The sequence below is a fragment of the Rhipicephalus sanguineus genome, chromosome 5 (genome assembly GCF_013339695.2).
Source record: "Rhipicephalus sanguineus isolate Rsan-2018 chromosome 5, BIME_Rsan_1.4, whole genome shotgun sequence".
Lineage (NCBI taxonomy): Eukaryota > Metazoa > Arthropoda > Arachnida > Ixodida > Ixodidae > Rhipicephalus > Rhipicephalus sanguineus.
The window spans coordinates 188,409,240-188,433,264 of NC_051180.1; the positions used below are offsets into that span (position 1 = coordinate 188,409,240).

At 47.1% G+C, this 24,025-nt stretch overlaps 1 protein-coding gene across 3 annotated transcripts in view; it reads right to left on the bottom strand.

The window, feature by feature from the left end:
* The window catches only part of LOC119394526 (transmembrane protein 50A), a 169,750-nt gene that overhangs the window by 32,476 nt on the left and 113,249 nt on the right, over positions 1 to 24,025 (bottom strand). For 2 of the 3 annotated variants that reach the window (XM_049415809.1, XM_037661853.2), the window contains exon 4: positions 13,606 to 13,698. In XM_049415809.1, coding sequence (XP_049271766.1) covers positions 13,606 to 13,698 — 93 coding nt within the window. Of the gene's footprint in view, positions 1 to 9,115; positions 9,176 to 13,605; positions 13,699 to 24,025 lie in introns of all 3 variants that reach the window. The other variant, XM_037661852.2, reaches the window with a different exon arrangement.

The window sequence follows — 24,025 nt, forward strand, 5'->3', positions numbered from 1 at the left end:
CGAAAAAAAGATTATACGGCCATGGCACTGCTTCCTGAGAAGGTTTGAGTCAAGTCCTCCGTGCCGCTGGAGAATCACCCGCCGATTAAGACGCGAGGCAGCTAGCTGAGCTTCAACCACTGTGAAGCAAGATGAACTGCTCGCCTCGTTTTTTGGGCTCTCGCGTCATGCTTGCAGTCTCTTTTTATGATATCGACTTGACAGGCGTATAAAACCTGTTGCGCGAACGCGGCTAGAAAATCGCACAAAGTCAGAAGGTGGTTACTTCAAGGTTGCAATTGCAAAGCATGCATTAAGTGCCAGTTATATTTAGCGGCTTAAATATATATCACCTTAATAAAGTGACAAAAACAAAGCAAACCTGCAGAACGATGTCAAAGCTTGCTGAAAATGCACAGACGTCCGTTCCGGCGTGATAAAGCAGCCTTCCCGACGCCTGAAATGCAGGCGCCGAACTTCTGACAATGTGCGGAGTTCAGTTGAATTCAACCAACCGCGCAACGCTAACGGTATAACGCGAATGTGAACGTTCAACAACGACGGGTAGGTCTCACGAGCACGGGGAATCAAAACACAGAGTTGCTTCACCTACAACCGTAACTGGACTTTAACAATGCGAGAAGACAGCGAGTAATCATTACTGTAGTCGATGCGTGCATGCGCCCCGTTACTTACCGATTCAGGTAGTCGGAACGAACGAAAGCGATGAACTCAGACAGCCAAAATAGAAGGCGAGACAGCGCTTTCAGCTACCCACGCTTGCCGCCTTTATTTCTCGTGCGACACGCCCGGGAACCGATACAGTTTAACACGTGAATCGTGTGCCTTGTCTGCACTGTTGTGGCTGGCCACTAAACCGCAATACTTCGGACCACGCTTGCGCTTCCGCGGGGTCGCTTCTGCCATCGTGGAAATGCGCAGCTTCGCACAGCAAGCCTCTCGGTTCAACGTACCCAGCTGACGGCCTCCCAGTTACCCGCACCGAGAGAAGAACGCGTGCGCACGTGCGCTACCGCTACCGTGAAAGGGGCCGAGTCGGCCGCGCGAAGGTTCAGAGCTTTCCGACAGAGCCGCAGCGCGGTGGCGCGGCGCTGTCGTCGCGCCGCAAACTTGAGCTTGGGTTCCCTATAGGTTTATTATTAGAGGAGAAAACCAAGTTCAAAGTTTCATTTTTAAATTTCGCGCCGAACTTTGTAATTCGTGACGTGAAAGATTTCAAAGAGCATTTAAGGTATTTTGGCGCCACTGGCTCGACGAAATTTCCACAAACTCTTTATGTCAAGTCTCTGGCCCCCTCGGAGGACAATGTACTTCGATTTAACCGATCAGGAGCTACGTAGGCCCAAGCAGGTGCCGTCAAAAATATGTGACGTCACGGCAAATGGTGCGGGAATTCCAAGGTGGCGTCGCCACCTGTATTTTATTTTTGCGCGTTTTCTCGCTTATTAAGCGTCTTCTCGCAGCAAGCGTGGTGTTTTTGGTATCGTGGAAGACTACTTTACTAATGCGAGAAAAATCGCTTTGCTCTTTAGTGTCCCTTTAAGAACCGATGCCACCCAACAAAAATTTTCCAGGGAAGGGCGCAACCACAGAGTTTAAAGCTCTACGCCTACACAATGCTTAGTTGTGCAGTTTTTTTTTTTCTCTCAATGGCAAACAAGGACATCTACTACCCCTCTTTGTCCTGCTCTGCTCTGCTACCTTTATCTCTTAATAATGCGCCTATCTCTTTTGTTTTGCCGCACACTGTATGGTCCTTAATTTCTTATAAAGTTTCTTTCTTATCCTCGAAGTTTAAGCCTCCTATGTTACCACTGTTAAGATGCAGTGGTTGTGCGCTTTCAGCGTTAGGGGCAGCGGTAAATTGAGTTGAAAATGTCTACCGTATGTGCACCAGGCGTAATTATTTTTCGGTGATTTTTCTTTACATGCGTAGGCTCCCCTTTTAGTAATTTACCTAAATATACATACTCTTGAACATATTCAAGGGTATTTATAATTGTCTTCTGTGTCTACGTATTTATCATCAACCCTACTCTGACACTTTCTTGGTTCAAATATTCCAACACTAAACATTACATGGAACTCGTTGCCATCACTGCCGAAAAGCTGTCATCTGCAAACAGTAAGTTGCCAAAATGCTCATCTTAATGTTCATTCTTATGTCTTTCCAATCTAGTCATCTGTTTCGTTTAAATACTCTCTCTAATGCAGTGAACAACACAGCAAAAATCGTATCTCCTTGCCTGGCGCATTTCTCAATCACTTTTTTTTTGCATAGAAGCAAGGTATTTCCGGAATATTTGTGATGTACTCCTTGACGAACCAAAGCCTCTAAAACTGCCAGTGCCTCTACACAGCAGTTCGGAAGGGGGAAAACAGAGTTATTAGAAAGGCATTATTCGAGCGCCGTTACGCAGAAGTTACATTCTCCTCAATACGAAAAAGTTACTTCCATATTTTTAGTAGTAACAATTGATAATCTCAAACAGTTATTTATACAATGACGTACTTGTCGACCCGGGCATTTCAGGTTCGGCAGGTGGGTCAAAAAGAAAGAAATTAGATTTGCTTTTTGTTTCCACATCATCAACAGCTCCAAATGACTAACAGTACAGTCGTACTGTGACGGCCCGTGCACACACACATAGAGACGTGCACAGAGCCCCCTCACGGTTTGATACACTGGAAAGTGATCGAAAGAAAGGCTCTGAATCTGTACCATAGATGGTTATACTTTAAACTTTACTCTTATTAAACGAAATACAGTAAAACAAAAACATGTTAGCAACATCTGGACCCTTAGCAGAATGCTAGTATGGATCCATGCAACTATAGCATACATAAAGTACAGGCAGGAGACAGAGTTATACAATGAACGACATTTTAGCATAAGATACAGATCATTTTGAAAAACATATAACTTGTACACAGATAAACCACTTCTCAGTGGTTTCCCAGTGATTTGGGACAGTACATTCGTGCACGTATAATTGAGAAACATGTCCTGTGACAGTGGTCTTTCTTTCTGGTATGCTTCAGCGCAATGTTTTGTGTATGCTTCCCCGCATAAAAAACAGAGCTGTACTGTAGCAGCGTTAACGCAAAGGACACAGTCATTATGCATAGGTCGGCAAACTCATGAGTCGACTCACTCCGACTCAGATGAGGCTGCGAGTCTCAGTCTGAGTGAGTCAGGGTGAGTAATATTTTGGTGAGTTTATGTCCGAGTGAGTTCGGTTGAGACAAATTTTACTGCGTCCGAGTCCGAGTGAGTCCGGTTGAGGAAAATTTTCGTGAGTGAGTCCGAGTGAGCCCTAAGCACAAAATATATTTCTTGAGTGAGTTTTATATTTTTTTGCCGACCTATGGTGATAATTGTGAAGGAAAAAACAGCGCTAAAAATGGACGAGGACTAAGGAAGAAAACACGACACAGGCGCTGACACTCCTTAGTCCTCGTCCATTTTTAGCGGTTTTTTTCCTTCACAATGATGAATCACCAACGAGCCCAAGTTTCTCTTCTAGTGTTATGGTGATAACCAGAGGCCGGATTCTTAGGCATTAAAAAAGCTCGTTTTAGGCGCCAGAAATAGGCAGGCAGAACAATGTTTTAGGCCTCCAATATTGTAAATGTAGGCACAATAAGCTTTCACATAAATGCAACTAATTTCAAACGAAGACGTATGCGACCTCCATCTACGACAGGAAAACAAGAATGTTGTTGCTTAAGATGGCACAAAGGTGCCAACACTTGAACATAGCCGTGCAATTGTATTGACTAGTCTCTCAGCAAAATGAGCCACCCTTGCTGTTACAGGACTTAATACTATTTGAAAACGGCATTATCTCAATATGGTCGAAAATGCACCGGAGTTCCCCTTTAAAGGGGCCCTGCAACACTTTTCGAGCATGCTCAAAAAGCGCTGCCGATCGGTAGTCGAGGCTCCCGAGAACACGCCAGCCAAATATTATAGCGATGCGCACGGCCTGGAATTTACAATAAATTCTCAAAGTCAGCTGAAAATCGCTCCCTCTTCTCTCGACAAATGATGTATTAGTCCGCAAAATATGACGCGATTGTCCGCAGTTCCACCATTGGCTGATGTTATAATCACGATAACACCCTCATTATTACTTTCGTTGTTAATTTTGAGTTCAATAAGTAGATAATATGTACGTTTATATTATGTTATCGCGTTAAAAACACCGAACAAACATTAATATTAGCACTTCCGGTCTCACCGACAGCTCGCCTGCTCGTAGTTGCGTGGTTCCGTTTTCTTCGCCATGCGCAGTGCCGAAAACGTGAATATTTCTGTGCTTTTGACCATCGCCGTTTGCCGTTGAGAGTGGCAGCCGTTCGAGTGTTGCCTCGTCAGCTGAGAACTGCATCGTCGGCACGTTCTCACGACCGACCGAGGCACGGGCGCAGCGTGTCTCCGATAACAATGCTGGCGTCCGGTAATGGCGGCGCTTCGGGGTCGTCTGCCAGTGCCGTCTTACGAGGCGGTGTATCGGAGTATGGGCCGAAACCGATCTCAGCTGTCATTCGTTCCAAACGAGCGCGCACGTTTGCTTCCATGGTTGGCAGAGCGATGAAAACACTACGGCGTTCGAGGTGCACACCCAACATTACCAAACCGACGCGCAGTTTTCAAGCACGCGCGATACACAGCGCGATCGACTCCGCTCGACGAGAACGACGCAAGCCGACCGGAAGTGGCGGCACAGACCACGTGGTTGCGCCGAGACGCCAGAGAGAAAAAAATGAAAAAAATGCCGCCGGCGCTGACGTCGCCTCCTCGCACCTCCGCCCTCCCTCCCTCCCTCCCCTCACGCCGCGCGCAGCTTTCCGCGCGCTCGCTGCGTTGAGTTGAGAGAGAAAGCTGCGGAACGTGATCTCTATAATTTGGTAACACCACTTAGACTTGACGGATTCGAAAAATTTTTGCGGCATATGGCTCGTGAAGAGTCATACGTCAATAATGGGACTATTCCAATATAACAAAGAAAGGTGTTGCAGGGCCCCTTTAAGCAACCTAAAGGAAACATTAGTTCAAAGAAATTACCCGCAATATGCTCTAAACAAGGTCTACAACGAAGCATGTCAACTAGATAGGAAATCATCACTAGCTCAAAGGGCCCCCGTAACACAGCTCCACCAGCCGTTAGCATTTATAACCAAATACTCAAATTCGCTACCAAACATACGTAATATCCTCCGTAAGTATTACCCAATACTGGCAAGCAACGAGCGCCTTAGGCGAGCGTTTCCCGGAGTGCCAAAGGTCGTGTATCGCCGCAATAGGAATTTTAAGGACATGTTAGTGCATGCAAAAGTAAACCCTCATTCTACTGCCCACATAACACCTTGTTCTCGTCCAAGATGTAAGACTTGTAAGCACCTTCAAGATGACGTTATAGTTAAAAACACCGAAAGTGATTACGTCCATCATATAAAATGTAGTTTTACCTGCACTAGTTGAAACGTTATCTACATGATCGAATGTTCGTATTGTCAAAAACGGTACATTGGCGAAACGGGACAACCTGTTAATGTTAGATTAAACGGGCATCGCGCGGACACAGCGAAGAAGTTACCCAAAGCAGTGGCACAGCATTTTAATGTAGCAGGTCACAACTTCGAATATCTCAAACTTTACATACTTCAGTCAAGCTTCCGGTCCCCAAGAGACAGAAAATATACAGAGTCATACCTTATTCACAAGTTCAATACACTCCAGCCAGCAGGTATTAACGTTTCTAAGGGGGCTCTTGAAGCTATTCGGTATGGTACATACCGAACGAAAGCCAATGAGAGTTAAGTTCTTCTAGGAATTTCCAACCTTTAAACTGCCACGTGCTTCCACTGACAATCACTCAGAGAAACGTATACACTCCCGCCCCCCGCTTTTTGTTCCTTCTTTCTTTCGCGTTCCTTATGACTCACCCAGTCGTCACGGTGGCCTCTCCCCCCCTCCCCCACCCTTCTCCCTTCTGGTGGAGAGGGCACGAAGCATATACACACGATAGCTAAGGAAATCCGTTCCAGCCTTGAAGAAAACAAGTCCACTTGTCGAAACGTCGGCTCGAGCACCCACCCCCTGTTTACGGATCTTTTTCAATTTTGAAAATAGGCATTTATAGGCATTTGTAAACATTTAGGCACAAACGCCAAAAAGAGGCAGTTATAGGCACTATAAAAACACCATAAAGGTCATTCTTAACCTCGAACTTATGCTCATAAAATAGGCATTTGCCTAAAATCCGGTCTCTAGTGATAAGTACTTAACTTCAGCATTACTATGAGCCTTATGGCAGCTCACATTGATACTCACTTCTACGAACTAGCGTTCGTACGCCAGCTCAATGTTTATTGATCAAAGGCGTGCAGCTAGAGCTATGGTAACTTTTGAGACTTTGATCAGTTCAGGGATGCAACAGCCGAAATAGGATTTGGAGCAATTTTTGGAGCAGCAAAATGTTGCTTTTGGAGCACAAAAATCCAAATTTGTAGCAGGTTATGAAAAAAAAACCTGAATTTTTTGGCCTGAAATTCTAAATTTGGAGCAGTATAAAAAAGAAGGCTTATTTTTAGAAAAGAAAACAAAAATATGTAAAAACCATTCAACATCAGCTAATTCGTGCACAGTGCACGTGAACACTGCTATTTCAATATAAGCAGTGTGTTGGGTCACCCCACAGTGCAAACAATGACTAAGTCCACATTAGCATTTGCAGGATTTTTCGAATAATGCAACATGCACTGGAAATGCTTATGCGGACCTGCGAACCTGGCAACCTTGAAATTAGGGAGATTCGTAAAGCAGGAGCAAGTGGGGGTAGTGAAAAAAAAATTACAGCATATCCACGGGTGAATGATGAAGAGCTTGGGCGATGCTCCTGAAGCAATCATGTGTAAACCGTGAAATGTTCAGTGGTTTCGACCAGCAGTAATCAAAGTGATGCGCCGCTTTGATTATTTTTCCTTTTCCCGTGTTTCCTTCTTTTTTATTTTCTATTTTTTTTTATATTCTTTTTTTCATTTTTATTTCTTTTTCTCTTATTTTTTTTCTATCTCTATGGGACAGCGCCATCTAGTGTATCGTCACCCAACTGCAGTTTGCATGCATCTCTATGGGACAGCGCCATCTATTATACTGTTAGGGAGATACTGCCGCGGTTACGCCTGACATGGGACAAGGTTAGACTAAGAGGAGCTACGCCCCTAAAAACAAAACTGGCATACGCTTTTGTCTATTGTTTCTCAAGGCCGCAGAAACGCCATACACAGCAGCTCCAAATGATTGCCAATAATTTTGTAGACGTCAGCGATCATACTAGTACTCGTAATTACACGGCGAGTGCACGAATGAGTAAGGAACAAAAATGTGCTGTGTCTCTGACAGCTAGTACTAATAGCCCCTTCTAAATCTCAGTATGCTTTTCCGCAGGACACCAGTGTACCGCGGCAAAAGTAGCTTAAAAAGCGTTCTGCAGAACTACTGTTTTTTTTTTCTATTGCGACAGCAACTATATGGACACTCTCGACAAGTTTTTGTCGTCACCTCCCGTATAAAGTCCAAATTTATAACATATCCCTGTACATAGTATGTTCTACCGCGGATAAAAGCACGCGAATGCGGGCGACGAACGCGGCTGAAGCAGATATATCAAACGAGCCTGCCCATCTCCATCGCTCGGAGGGCGTATGCGATAACACCACTCCGCTCGGGATGCCTGCCATCAAAGCATAGAGGAAACGCCCCGCCCGTTTTGAACGAGCATGAAAAGAAGCGAGAGGGGGGCGGGGGGGGGGGGCTGTCGCTTGAGTAGCAACTTTGAACTTTGATTCTAAGGCCGTGATCGCTAGCGTGCGCGCTATCTCAGCAGCCATCAGCGGGCGGCTCGTATATCCTGCTACGCGCTGCGCTGTCAATGCGAAGACACTGTGCAGAAAGAGCATCTTTCCCTGGAGCGGCCGTATTTTCTTACACCAACGTTTTGTAGAGTTACGCGAGATCGGATACAAAAGAGTTTGCTGCCAGCCTCACTTCGTATAACATTACAATTTGTTGCTATCGCATTCATTGCTTCGTCCTTGCGGTGAAACTGAGTTTTTTTTTCTTTCGCGAGGGGTGAGAGTTAGGGTCTGCGCGTCTGTATTGATGATGGGAGGGAATTGCGCTACAGTTAACTGGGACTTAACAAAGCTAGAGGACGGACGAACGGAATGGACACGACAAGCGCAATGCTCCCAACAGCGCAATGCTCCCAACATGCACAACCAACTAGCCCAATTTCTAACTTTGCTGTATTGATGACGATGCCCACACTGCAGATGACCAAAGCAGCCTCCATTTCTTGCTCAAATTTGCGCAACTGAGAAAATTTTAAGCTGATCGGGCATTTTGACGCAGCGTGGCGCAATTTTAACCAATTTCACGGTTTTGGCTCAGCTTGGCGCAAAAATAAGGAATTGTATCAAATTGGAGCAATTGGCGCAGCTGTTGGATCCCTGTCAGTTCTTCAGGAGAGTTAAGGTCATGGAAGTTCTTTACCGTAATAGCGCGAAAACATGAGAAAAACACGAGGGGACAATGACAAGCTTTTGTCATTGTCTTTGCTTGCCCTTTGTCGTGCTTCCGCGCTATTATGCTACCAAGTAGCCTGAACCGCTGCTCTTCTAGGTTAGCAAGTATGCAATTAGCTATTGTCAACATCGTCCACAGACGACACATTTTCACAGCGTAGACAGAGCTGCTAGCACATCAAGCTGCCTACTCATATGTTTGGACTAAGCATTCAGCTATTACTGAACACCTTGGAGCTTATTATGAAGAGCATCCATAGTCCATTAGAAAGCAACATTGAAGAAGATAATTTTTAATGATCTACAGGTTCACAATGAAGAACTGTGTCAATTTTTTGAACTTGTAGTGGCACCAAAATTTGAACGACGTACAAACTTACTTTCTCTTTTATATTACACTCTTACCACGGCTTTAATGGAATAAAACTAGTAAATTATTGTCAAGTCTACCATAAAACCACGGCAACTGCAGCACATTTAAAGGCCAATTGACTGATCACATTGGCCTAGATATACTTACTGACTGGCACAACATGGGCCAGCTTTGGGTCATCGAAAAAGCTTTCATCTCTCAGACGACCTGAAACGGTGGCCGTCAAGCATGGTCAACTCAGTCACAGCACATACAGGGGTTTTGCATCAGTATGCACTAACTCGTCATGATCACAATGCGTTACCAACACTCGCATAACAATCACACAGTAGTCAACGAGAGTACGATTTAAAATGGCTGATTGGGCGAGTTGGTGAAACAGGGACTTAGGAAGACAAGGACCTTGTCCTTGTCTTCCTAAGTCCCTGTTTACGTTACACGCTCGTATTTCTAAGAAAGTATGAGACCTCATTCTGGATTTGAAAACCAGGGACAATGCAGAGTTCTCAAATACTGCTATATACGTGGTTGAAATATGTTAGATGCGCCCCTGCTACAAGCAGCTTGATTTAGCTCTTCAAAGAAAAATATTCCAACACTCACATACGAGGGGGCACCCAAAGGTAACGGGACTGGCGCTGCGTTGGGCAGAGCTACCGCAGTACGCAATTACTCTGCTAGGGCGAGCATCATGCCACATCACCCGAGTTCACTGCATTCTTTGGATTCTCCCAGGAAGCTTTTCTCTGGGTACAGTGATTTTTTTCGCAGTGATGCTACTGAGGAATTATGATTTGGAGCAATTTTTGGAGCAGCAAAAATTTCCATCCTGGAGCACTTTGGAGCAGATAATTTTGCATCTGGGAGCACTCTGGAGCAGCTAATTTCACATTCTGGAGTGCACTGGAGAAGCAAATCGCCTTAACATTCAAGCACCTGAATAATTATGATGGAGCTCTTATGAAGAGCTAGAAATATTTCGATTCATTGCAAATCTCATGGAGAATGTCACCTCAGGAACACTCCATGTTCCACTACGTAATGCAGAAATAAGGGCATCATGCAGTTAAGTGTTCTGGAACAATTTCTTAAGCGATTATTTTTTACACTAGCAAATACACAGAATACTGGATCAATAATAAAATTGTGCTTTATGAAATAAGATGTTAAATACATCTATGTGGTCATCAACAGACGTGGTAGACAAACGCCGCGACGTACAACAGTGCCTCAATGCTAAAGAGTCACACTGTCCCTAATGCATTCCCCTAAAATGACTCCAAGGCGAAAGCCAAGTTCTTTGTCTTCCCGATCGATTGTAGTGCTGGATGCAACATGATGTCACCTAGCTAGCCTCTGAAAACCAACCTCCTCCGAGGCTCCCTTGCCTCTTTCTGAAGCCTCTCTTGTAGCAAGAGCATTCTCGCAGTGCCTCCAGACCATCATTTGCGCATGCGCTGGGTTGCCTGGAAGATGGAGATCAGCTACAAGACGAGCTTCCGCGAAAGTCTCCGAAAGTGCGCTCAACAGGGGACTACATGATATAACAAACCTCATTTTCCTTTAATGTCTATGGGTAGAACATTCCGTTTGTACGTTGAAAACCCCCTAGTGCCCTCTAAGAAGTAGTGCAAAAAAAAAACAACTCACAGGGTCCCTTATGCATTCGCCTAAGACGACTCGAAGGCGAAAGCAACTTCTTTTTCTTCTCATTCGAGGTACTGATCCTCTCCCGCGTCCTTCTGAAAGCTTTCTGCACTTAACGTAATTTTGCACTGCCTCCGGTAGCGGAGGCATTGCAAGCTTTCTGCACCTGACCAAAGTGGCCTCCACCATTTCACCTCTGTGCCGTGCGCCAACAGCTTCGCTGGTCCTCCACCTCACCGAGTAGAATGGCTCCACAATTTTTTTCTGCTTTTTGTTGCGATAGATATTGCATGGACACTGTCGACGGTCTTTTGCCGCGCAGTGTCCATCATTTTCCGTATAAAGTCCAAATTGATATCACCCCGCATGTCCTATGTTCTTCCCGTGAGTAAAAGCTCGCGAGCACTGGCGACACGGTTTAAGGCTGGCGACGAACGCGGCTGAAGCGGAGATGAAACGATCCGGCCGTCTCCGTCGCACGGAGAGCGCATGCGATAACATCAGCCCGCGTGCGAGGCCTGCCATCGATTGCTCATCAGAGAGGAAACGCGCCGCCCGTCTTTCGTGAGGAGCATGAAGGGACGCCAGGGGAGGGGAGGGGCGCAGTCGCTGGCGCGCGCGCTATCTCGAGGCATCAGGAGACGGCTCGTAAACTTGCTATGCTGTAACGCTTAGTTCGCGGTTAGAGAACTGAGAGCACAAGAACCGCTTCAGTCCCTGGAGCGGCCATACATTCCCTTAAACCAGCATTTTGTTGACTTACGCGATATAGGATCCACAAGGGTTAGCTGCTAGCTTTACTTCATATAACAATACAATTTGGGAGTATCGCATTCATTGCTTCGCCCTTAAGCGAAACTGATTTTTGTTAAACTTTAGCTATTGACCCTGGAGAGCGAAGGGCAGAGGTGTAACATGGCATAGCCGCTCCACAGTGGGCTTTCCGACGCCTGGGCCCGCTACTGACGGCTGCGCATATTAAAACCGAACTGCGGCTGATCCGACCAGGGGGCCTGCTTTTATGAGATGAGACTTGTAAAAAAGCAAGCCAAAAAATTCCAATTGGGACCCTAGTACTCACGAGCTTGAAAGGTGAGGGCCCTAAAGGGCCCTCACTTTTTATTTACCGCAAGAGCGCTTACAAACCCGAATGTGCTGGTGGAAGGAAGTACGAAAAGGCTCTTGCGGACTGGATAGTCTATTTGAGGAAAAGTGTCAACGCGTTCACACCGTTCATATGCTCTTCCACGGACGCGAAGCACGGCAATTTCGATAATGCACACAGAGCAGCAACTATGCCTACACGCGAAACATGTAATAATAATAATAATAATGACTGTTGGGGTTTCACGTCCGAAAACCACGATATGATTATGAGGGACGCCGTAGTGGAACGCTCCGGAAATTTCGACCGCCTGCGAGTTCTTTAACGTGCAACTAAATCTGAGTACACGAGATTCTAGCATTTCACCTCCATCGAAATGCGGCCGCCGCGGCCCGGATTCGATCCCGCGACCTTTCGGGTCAGAAGTCGAGCGACATAGCCACTAGAACACCGTAAACAAACGAACTCTGGGTACAGTACCACGTGACGCGAGTTGGCAAATAGCGACGCAGCGTCAGCGTCGGAGAGGGCGGAGGAAGTAATGAGAGGAGGCGCGCTTTCTTCAAAGAGTGGCGCTTCAAAGAGGGGCTTTAGTTGTGTTCCCGCAGTGGCGCCGCCTGGCAGCGATGTTACGTGGGTCAATGAGGGATGACGCTCTCTCTCTCTGTGCTCCTTGGTGCTGCTCATGTACGGTCGACTCTGGTGAGCAGGGGTCTGTGGGGCGATTCCGCCGATTGCCCCCACAGACTCCTTCGCGCCATGAGCCTAACATCAGCGACGCAGCTATCGTGTTGTATGTCTATTATTTTGCTTCATGTGCGTTATATTTGCATTCTATTGTGCTATTTGTTGTGTTACTTTAGCTGTCTGTATGCTTCGGCTGGCGGGCTCGCTGTCGTGCAAAAGGTGCTAATAAACGTCCATGTGTTCATTGTGCTACGGTGTGTAATGCGTCCGTTTGTTCCTCGAGCGTGAGAGAGATCCCACACCATTTGGACTGCTCAATCCTTCACTGTCACAACCACTGCGCTACACATGCGCACTTGCAAACTCTGAGCGTATCTGAACCATATGAATGCATTGCGTAGGAAACCGCCGGAGAAAAGAAGCAAAAACGAGCATCTATGTCAACGAGTGTGCTCTCTTCTTCCTCGTCGTTGCTGAAGTCATTCGATGCACGTGACTTTTCCGCAGGAGGTTCAAACAATTCATAAAACGTTGTACCCGTGGTGCAAAACAAATGCATTAAAGTGAGCACTTCCTATGAAGGCTTCATTGAATTCCACGGCAGAGGAAATGGGCCCTCTCCAAGACAACCTGTACAGCCGACATAAAAGACTGTACGTATCAGAAAAATTTAGACTTTGCAAAAGTTTAATGCCAAACTCGCATGTGCCTTCTGTAAGGTGGTTCCAGATGGTGACGATTGCTATGAAGGTGAAAGATACCACCCTGCCTAAACACAGTGTTATAGGAATGGCCACAACCTACATCTACACTTATGCATACTCCCAAAGGATATCCCGCGTGGATTTTTTTTTTCGTTACACTAGCCACATGCTGCGATCAGCGAGAAAGCGCGAGTCTGAAGCTCAACAAAACACCTGGTAGACTCACTCACCAAGCTGCTTTTCAAGCCGACACCGAGTCACACCACTTGTGATGTTGAGCATACATTACACAGAAAGTTGACACAGTATACAGACAAGGTATTTTTTCTTGCCCAATATCTATTTTGCTGCAAACTTTATTACAACCGCTAGGCTGAATGCCAGCTGCCACACAATATATAGTAAGCAGCTTGCTAAAGCACAACAATGACGAGAGCACATGACACCAATTGTTATGTAACAATTGAGGCTAGGCAAAATGTCTCACGACTGACCTTGTGTAACGTAATCACCAAACAAGATCCAGCACGATGCAATGAGCGAGCCGAAGCCAAGGGCAAATCCAAGGAAGAGCCACACCCGAGCGCCTGCACAGAGATGTGGCCATTAGAGCACTTATTCTTTTCGCCTCTGCAGAACATAGAATGCACTGAGATCGGGCTAGTTGGTACTTATCCATAACTTCTGTAAGCGCTAAAGACACGTAAGACCACGAAGAACAGAGGACAAGCGCGTGTGCTGTGTTCTTCGTGGTCTTACGTGTCTTTCGCGCCTACAGAAGTTATGTATCTGTAGAACAGGCTCGTACAAAAGTGCCTTTAAAGGGCCCCTCACCAGGTTCACGGCCGCTAAATAAAAAAAGAGGTGCGGCCTGCCGAATGAGTGCGTTTCAATGGGGGAACGCGTGAGATGCAGACTTTTGAGACGCTACCGCGGGGGCGCTGCACATCGGTAAACCGCGGCCGCTAGTAAGCGAACGCTCGGGGCGTTGGCTCGGGAGAGCGCAAGCAAACGCTCTTGCTGGAAATGAGCAACCGTACGCTTGCTTACGAGGTAGAAAAGGTGCGGGTTTTTTGTTGCGCTGGCTCTATCAGTGAGTGCTTAATGTGATTGGACATTTCACCATAACTGCGATGCCCAAGACCTGTCGCCGTGGTGGAGATGGAGATCGGTAACTGCGAAGAAGTCGCACATTCACTTCGTTCACTTCAAGCAGTACGACTTCAAGGTAGAGCGCAAGGTGCTGCGGCCGACAGCCGTGCCGATCTTATTTTCATCTTTTCCAGCTTACAAGCTAGCCGCGTCCTTATTGAATGGTAGACCGGTTGTTCGTGTTTTGCCTACTCCTTCCATATTGGACAGCAAACAATATTAACTAGACGAGTGCCAAAGCTCAAGAAAAGAAGTTGTCAATCCCATGCGTGCAGAAGTTGCTGAAACAAAAAATCACAGCATATCCACGGAGTGAATGATGATGAGTGGGCGAAGCTGCGGAGGTTCATCGGTAAACCGTGAATCTTCCGTGAATTCTGCCCAGTACATCATCACCGACGTCAGATCGGGCGCGTTTATACTAAAGGTTCGATGAGAGTTATGACGACTTGCAGCTCACTTTAATTTTACATGTACGCTGTGAATTTTCATTGTTTAGAAAACCATTGCTTTAGAAAACATCTGGCGTCTTTCGTTAAGCAGCTGGCGTCTTTTCGTTTTGCTTTAGAAACATCTGGCGTTCTTTCGTTTTGCTTTTAGAAAACATCTGGCGTCTTTCGTTGGTTTATTTCATCAATCAACGGCGTTTTCCACAAAATCTTTATTGTTTAATCACGCACAGGAGAAATCTCACCAGGCACTACCTTGGAGGTAAACAATGGCTGCTAATGGGAATGAGAGACAGAAGAAGTCGGCTTTTAGTTAACGCGCACGCTGCGAATTTTTTATTGTTCAACAACGCACAGGAGAAATCTCCCACCGGCACCACCTTGTAGGTCAAGATCTGGTACTAGCGTTACGACTGGTTACGCACTACGAGGGACGAACGGGTGCCGCTTTAAGGAGCTTCGCCCCTAAAAACCGTGGTGAGTGGAATGACTTCGAACGCGGAATGATTCTCTGGACTGGACGGCCGCCTACACAGCCCTGCCGTGGAAGATCGCGTTAAAACGCGACAGTTAACACCCAATGAACCTCCAGTTGGGTGTGCAGCGCTGTGTGTTTTTCCGCCATTTCTTGTTTTCGTTTTTCATCTGCGCTGTTTCTTCAGGACGTGAGTACGCGCCAAATGGCCCAACTTGCCATTTTGGTACAATATGTTGGCAAGACGTTTGCATTTACTGTGTTTCAGTAATGTACTTCAATGGTAACAACTCATGTTTGAATCGGGTACATTTAAAAATGGCACTTATTAGTGCAATGCGAAACAGATATACACCAGATTTAGCAAGTATATACGTGGGAGATATTCCATGTCACGCTAGTTTATTTTCAAGAGCAGTAAGTAATCACGCATCTCTAAAAAAGCTCCCTCGATTAGGAAGTCGTCCACGCAGATAACAAAAGCTACAGCATTCAAACGACTGGAGACATCAACGAACAGCAGTGGACCACTTTTGTTCCCAGTAGAAGAAAAAAAAAAATGAACGATTGTTCAGCAAAGTTTTACATTCATTCATCTATCTTTTGGCAGCGGCGCTGTACAGCACGCTTATAGGTATGTCTTCACGGGAGCATGCGCTTCTCGAGCATAGTAGCAATAACCGCAAAGGAAACCATACTGATACGTAATCTGGCGTGTCTTGCACATAAATGGCGAAAATGCAATCACAGGTCAATGTGAGGCGACTGTAATGACCACTAAAACGAATGCACGCAGCCGGCTGGCCGCCTGTGCGAGCGGGTTTACGTTACTAGTGTGCCTCGACCAAAACGCGCAACAAAACGCGCATCAAGGCACCCTATACGTTACCGTTGTGCAGCGCTGCGGCGGCGGGAGCAAGAAATAGCGCTGTCACCGGCGCAAAAGAGCGTTCGGCAGGCTGCACCTCTTTTTTATTTAGCGGCCGTGCCAGGTTTGACAATTTTGAGCTAACGAGCGCAATGCATACACTGGGCGTTCACGATCACGTCTGCCAAAATTTGCAACGCTACGCGCCGCGGAAATGGGTCAAATTTCAAGGTGAACGCTGCTTGCCCTTCCTTTCGCGGGCGCGCGCTTTAGAGAATGAGGGGATGACGTACATGAAAAATTGGCCCTACGTAGGTGGTAGTGCTGTGACGTCGCTCCTGTACGTAGACGACTGTGCTCTGACGTCGCCAACAGTAGCACGTGACACTGCGATAATTATTTGACACGACATGTGTAGTTTGTAATTAAACTTGAGAGAAATAATGAGATACACAAAGGGAATGTGCGCGTCTTTTTCATTTTTGTTTCGTGAATTGCAGTGAGATGCGGGGCTAATGTGCCTCCCTTTCCCATGCGTTCGTGCCCCCGCGGTTAGCGCATCGAGCAGACGCCAGCCCTGGAAACAAAAGTAATGTTCTCGCGCGTTCGAGCACTCATTATGCTCATTTATAGTAACGCGTCCAAGTAAACGTTAATGCGGCACTGGCTCATGATACCGCCACTCTCGTGCCCGTACAAATGTCTCAACTTTCATGCCCGTCCCGCAGAAACAGGCACTACACCACAGACAAAACGCCGACAAAACGCCCACGGCCGCTACATAAAAAAATTACACCATCTCCCGCTAAAGGGGACCATGAGGCGATGCGAAGCCGGAGCACTTGCACGATCGCGTTCCGTTGGCGTTCGTTGGGCATGCTACCGACCTCGCGTCGTGGAATGCGAAGAGGGACGCTACGCGCGTCGTATCTTCCATCTAGCCTGGCCGTTAATTCTCACAGGGCGAGCGGGGAACGCGGTCGACAGGCGGCCGAGAGGGGGGCAGCGTGGGAGAGGAGAGAGAAGCGTAGGGGACGCGCATGCGCTCGAGCTCATCGCGGCGTTGCGCAGGAGAGAATTTCGGCATGTCCAGCCCGCGTTTCAGAGGAAGAGTGGAAAGGGGGAGGGGAGAGGGAAAGTGGAGAGGGGAGAGGGTGAGTGGAGAGGAGGTGTGTGGAGAGGGTATGCGCATGCGCAGTAAGGGTGGTCACGCCGCACACCACCACCACCGGATTGAGCTCCGCCTTAAGATACTTCGCATCTAGAAAAAATCCGGCAGATCCCACGCATTGTGGGAATCGATGTAATGCGAAGCAGCCAGCAAAGAGCTGCATACACCGTCTTGTATGTCACTGAGGAAAATGCGTGTCATGGTTTTCATGTTGCCTCCTATTATTTATGTTCGTCACACAGTAACGTCGCGCAATACCAACTTCGGGGTAGATCAAGCTAGAGAAACGGCTGCCAGCGCACCATGAGCGTGGCACGTAAGTCGTGCTGTACATGACATGTGTGTCATGACTGTCATGTTAACTCGTGTTATTATGTTCGTCACGCAGTCACGTCGCGCAATACTAATTTCGGGGTAGATCAAGCTAGCGAAACGGCCGCCAGCGCTCCATGAGCGTGGCACGTAAGTCATGCTGTACATGACATGCGTGTCATGATTTTCATGTTAACTCGTGTTATTTATGTTCCTTACACAGTCACGTCACAAGATACCAATTTTTGTGTATATAAAGCTAGCAAAACGGCCGCCAGCGCCCCATGAGCGTGGAACGTAAGTCATGCTGTACATGACATGCGTGTCATGATTTTCATGTTAACTCGTGTAATTAATGTTCGTTATACAGTCACGTCACAAGATACCAATTTTGGTGTACATAAATCTAGCGAAACGGCCGCCAGCGCCCCATGAGTGTGGCACGTAAGTCATGCTGTACATGACATGCGTGTCATGATTTTCATGTTAACTCGTGTTATTTATGTTCGTTACACAGTCACATCGCAAGATACCAATTTTGGTGTATATAAATCTAGCGAAACGGCCGCCAGCGCCCCATGAGCGTGGCACGTAAGTCATGCTGCACATGACATGCGTGTCATGATTTTCATGTTGACTCGTGTTATTTATGTTCGTTACACAGTCACATCGCAAGATACCAATTTGGGTGTATATAAAGCTAGCGAAACGGCCGCCAGCGCCCTATGAGCGTGGCACGTAAGTCATGCTGTACATGACATGCGTGTCATGATTTTCATGTTAACTCGTGTTATTTATGGTCGTCACACAGTCACATCGCAAGATACCAATTTTGGTGTATATAAAGCTAGCGAAACGGCCGCCAGCGCCCCATGAGCGTGGCACGTAAGTCATGCTGTACATGACATGCGTGTCATGATTTTCATGTTAACACGTGTTATTTATGTTCGTCACACAGTCACGTCGCAAGATGCCAATTTTGGTGTATATCAAGCTAGCGAAACGGCCGGCAGCGCACCGTGAGCGTGGCACGTAAATGATGCTGTACATGACATGCGTGTCATGATTTTCATGGTATGACTTGTCATTTACGTTCGTCATACAGTCACGTTACGCCATACCAAATTTGGTGCACATTCGATTAACCAAGCGACCAGGAGAGCACAAAGTCGTAGATAGATAGATAGATAGATAGATAGATAGATAGATAGATAGATAGATAGATAGATAGATAAATAGATAAATAGATAGATAGATAGATAGATAGATAGATAGATAGATAGATAGATAGATAGATAGATAGATAGATAGATAGATAGATAGATAGATAGATAGATAGATAGATATGCTCAAAGTCGCAGAAGTTCGCTAAGAAATGCTTCGCATTAAAAGGTAGCGGCCGTGCCACGCCGCTCGCGTGCTCGGGCTGGCTCGGGCACGTCATTCGCACGTGACCATGCATGCGCATGACGTGTTCATGCGTATGTGTCAAGAGAAGAGGGCAGGGAAGGGTTTGGCTTGCTAAGGCTACATGGGGCGAGTGGCAAGGGTTTGAAACTCGCCTCCTCGCATCATGGTTTCGCGCCGCTACAAATTATTGTTTTTCTCAGTTCGTAATGAACCGATTTGAAAAATTCTTGCGGCATACTGCTCTTCATTCGGCACACAACAACTTCCAGCGTCTAACTAAAATTTGCTACGTGGCCTGGTGAGGGGCCCTTCAAGGAGAACCTTAGAATAAGAGCCTCAAAGAAATAGTGTCGCTGGCACTGCGCATCCACGAGGCGCTTCGGTTTTGCATTGGGCTTGCAATTTCTCAGATTCAGCGGCGATCCCCAAAAGCTTTTCGTCGAAAACATGGCGGCACCCGTTGAAATGACTGCCCTTGTCTAGGAGCAAAGTGGCCTGATTTCTGAGCAGCTGATGATGATGTTAACGAATAACAGCAGTTCAAGTCCTCCCATCTCACACATACAACGGATTGACTGAGGAGTCACCTACACATTTAGGATAGGTTATCAGTTTGACAGCGTGTAGGCCTACTGTAGAAGACACACTCTTCTTGACTGACGACTGCAAGTTAGGCCAGCAGAACGGATGCTGATTAGCATAGATGTTTATTACCACTGAACCAGTAAATAAAAGTTTTCAAGAATACATGCATTAAAAGACAATTCATGTATCAGCTTTTAATCATAATTCATAGTACTTTGCTTTCTAGCCATTGTAGCCCTGCAAGCGCAGTGATGGAAGTGGCTTTTCATGTTTTGGAGCTGCTCTCGGAGCAGGACAAATAGAAGTGTTGCACAGAAAATCTTGTTGCTGAGGAACGAGAATTTTCCTTTAAAAGATTGGGGTCTTGAGCTCGTTTTTATGCTGTCATTAGTGGAGACCGCGCAAATATAACTAGACAAGAAGGACCAAGCGCTGACTACCTATCTCTGCCGCCAAGCATTTTACTGATCTTGATAGGGTAGGGCGCGTGTGCATGTTTCAAAGGCAGAAAATGCTGCATTACATGAAAGTGACGTGACGCACAAGTTGGCTTCCGGTTTGGAGCACTTTTTCATTTGCCGAATTAGCACGGGACTTTGAGCAGGTCCGTACAATCCGCTTGATTTCAGTAGAAGTAGTAGAAAAATTCATTTGTATTTTGCTCGCGAAGTCCCAGAAAGTGGAGCCCTCAGGCCCAGATCCCGCTTGCTGCTGCAATCGGAAACGCTCAGCATCAACACGTGGCGTTACAGTCCACTGCGTCATGAGGTCCCTCTATAAAACAGAGGGACCTTACTGCGCCAGGGCGCCGCCAGCGCCACGAGTGGCCACTTGCGGCCACTTCAGTTTCCACTCGCGTGCTACGAATGGTCGTCTCTCCGCCTGGTACGCCCGCGTTGTTTGCAAGTGCGCCTGCGCGAAGGCGACATGTTTGATAAAACGGGTAGGCTTTCAAAAAGTTAGCAGTGCAGGATTCTTTTCGGGCCTCAAAGGAAGAGAAAGGACATAAATTATACGGAATAAATCATGCTTCCGATGCGCCAGAAAGCACCGACGTGCGACAAAGTGTTTTGAAATGGCGATTCGTGCGGCCCGCCAGCAAACCTGGAAGCACAGGACACCACCATCGATGTTTGTATGCATTCTTTCTTGTCATTTTGCCTGCTTATTGTTGAATAAACGATGACATTTGTATATGACATGTGTCAGACAGACCATCGCGATGGGCGCAAGTGAAACATACGACTGCGGAAACTGTACGTGTTGCATATTTAGCAATGCCGTATCCGTTCCGCCTAGTTTCTTGCGCTGTACTTAAATTCTCTCTGTAGACGTTGCTCGGGCTGCGTGAGTGCTGGACTAACATTGCACGCACCAGCTTTGCACGTGATATATCTGTCGTCACGCAGCGTAACAGAACGGCGTAGCGTGGCTTCACTTGCACGCACAATGCTGTTAAGGGGCAAATGCAGCACAAGGGGAATAAGTATTGAAATTCTCGAGGTCCCCGACGCATTTTGCCACGCATTCGGGGCTTCTTCGTTATTGTTCCCGTTTACGAACTGCGCAGTCTGGGAACTGCGCCGCTCGACGAACTACGATACGGCGGAATAACAACAGGAGCGTATGAGGGAGAACTGCTGGATCTGTCGATGGCTTTCCGCGAATGAAATCTAGACAGCAGGCTGAGGTCACTTTACCAGCCACTCGGTTCCGTCAGAACTGTAAAAATATCAGTTAACTTGCGTGGAGCGTAAATTCACAACAAACTAGCTACAGCATGTACTTCATAAACATGCCCGGGATCACTTGCTTTAAGCGGCGTACTTTGTGAATCCAGCGTTCCCGCTGTTTTCTGAAGCATGGTCACAGCGGAAAACCGAAAATATCTTTTTCAGACACACTTGGATCGACTGGTGCGCGTGACAGGCAGTCGGCATCGCTGTGTTTTCTCCCGGATTTGTATACTACAGTAATGTCATACTCCTGCAGCCTAAGGCTCCATCTTGCTAGTCGTCCTGACGGATCCTTGAGATTTGCCAACCAGCATAGCGAATGGTGGTCACTGACTGCCCTGAACGGTCTACCATAAAGGTAGGGTCGAAACTTGCTTAGTGCCCAAATGACTGCGAGACACTCTTTTTCGGGTGCAGAGTAGTTAGCCTCAGCTTTCGACAGTTTGCGGCTAGCATAGGCTAACACTTTCTCTTGACCATTTTGCCACTGGACTAGTATGGCCCCGAGGCCGATATTACTGGCATCGGTATGAACTTCAGTGTCGGCTGTCTCATCTAGATGGACAAGGATTGGTGAAGCTTGCAGGCGTTTTCTTAATTCGTCAAAGGCGTCCTGTTGTTCGCTTTCCCATATGAAGGGCATGTCGTCTCTTGTTAGTTTTGTAAGGGGTTCAGCAATGTTTGAAAAGTTTTCCACAAACCGCCTATAGTATGCACATAAACCCAAAAAGCGGCGCACTGACTTTTTGTCTCTGGTTCTCGGGAACATCGCAACAGCGGTTGTCTTTTCGGTATCTGGGCGAACGCCTTCAGAACTAATGACATGCCCAAGGAATCGCAGCTCTTCAAAGCCGAAGTGGCATTTTTCCGGTTTAATTGTCAAGTCTGCTGAGCGGATGGCTTCCAATACATATGCGCAGTCGCTCTAGATGTTGGTCAAATGTTGCGGAGAATACGACCACATCATCCAAATACACTAGGAATGACTGCCATTTCAATCCCGCGAGGACAGTGTCCATCGTTCGCTGGAACGTCACTGGTGCGGAACACAGGCCGAATGGAAGCGCTTTAAATTCGTAGAGGCCATCTTGTGTTACGAATGCTGTCTTTTCACGGCCCCGCTCGTCCACCTCTATTTGCCAATATCCACTCTTGAGATCCAAGGAGGAGAAAAACTTTGCACATCGCAGCCGATCTAGCGTATCATCGATACGTGGCAGAGGGTATACATCTCGTTTAGTTACACTGTTCAGTTTCCGGTAGTCGACACAGAATCGAAGCGTGTTATCTTTCTTCTTAACGAGCACTACGGGGGACGCCCATGAACAGTTGGAAGGCTGGACGACATCATCTGACAGCATCTCCTCCACTTGCTTCTTGATAATTTCTCTTTCCTTTTGTGACACTCGACATGGGTGCTGGCATATGGGTCTCGTGGCGTCTTCTGTTATAATTCTGTGCTTTGCAATAGACGTGCGCCGGACCTTCGAGGTAGTGGAGAAGCAGTCAGAGAATTCCTTTACCAGGGCATACATCTGTTTCTTTTGACTTTCGGGGAGGTTCTGGTTGATGATTACTGATGTGTCGACGTTGCAGGCCCCTCGTCGAGTGGTTGACGTTGTCGTTAAGCTGCATAGTTCGGTCGCCATACAGAACTCATGGAAATAGGCGATAGCCGTACCTTGGGCGATGTGTTGAAATTCATTCCCGAAATTCCTCAGTAGGACATCTGCACGGCCATTGGTTAAAAGAACAAGACCTCGAGCCACGCAAATTCCTTTGTTCAAAAACAGCCCTACATTTCCATCTGCTATACCTTCACGGCCATAAAATGCCTCATTCTCCACAAGCACCATTATACTGCAGCGTGGCGGCACAGTTACGTCATTCTCAACGACGCGCAGAGCAGTAAGGCGCCGCTCCTCCGATTTTTCCACAGGCATAGCTTGTTTGGTCGAGAACGATACACTGGACCTACGCAGGTTAATTATGGCGCCGTTAGCTTGTAGAAAATCCATTCCTAATATGAGTTCCCTTAAACATTCGGGCAGTACAATGAAGTCGGCAACGTAAGTAAAGCCTCTTATTTCGAGCCTTGCAGTGCATCTACAAAGGGGCGCAATAAAGTGTCCACCTGCCATGCGTATCTGCGATCCGCTCCATTTCGTTACAACTTTTTTCAGTTTCTTCGCCATTTGGTGGCTTATTACGGAATAGTCAGCGCCGGTGTCGACTAAATCATTCAGCTCGCATCCGTCTACCTTCAACCGCAAATCTGAAGTAATCTTTTCGCTGCTGCACCTATTTACTGGAAATATAGCGTCGTCACCCTTAACGCATGATGGAGGATCTTCGTAACTGTGGTTTTAAGCGGCCTCACCTCCACAGGTCGCTTGCTTCAGTTTTCCGGGTGTGGGCTTGGAGAACGACGTCCAGGCAGTCTTGGAGATGCACGTGGGCTGGGCGATCGGTAGCGCATGGGCGACGGTGACTTTGGCTGATGCTGGCGTGGAGCGAGTGGGCTCTGGCGTGTGGATAAGTATTCTTCAATCTCTGATGGTCGTTCACCATTTCGAGGGCATGGTGTATACAATGGAAAGCCCCGTAATCCAGCCTGTCGGTAAGGGCAGAACCTATACAGGTGACCCGCTTCTGCGCAAAGGAAACACAAAGGCCTGCGATCGTGGTCACGCCAGATATCACTTTTCCGGGGGCTTTGGTCCACATAGCGAGCTACGCTACGCGCTGGAGGCTGG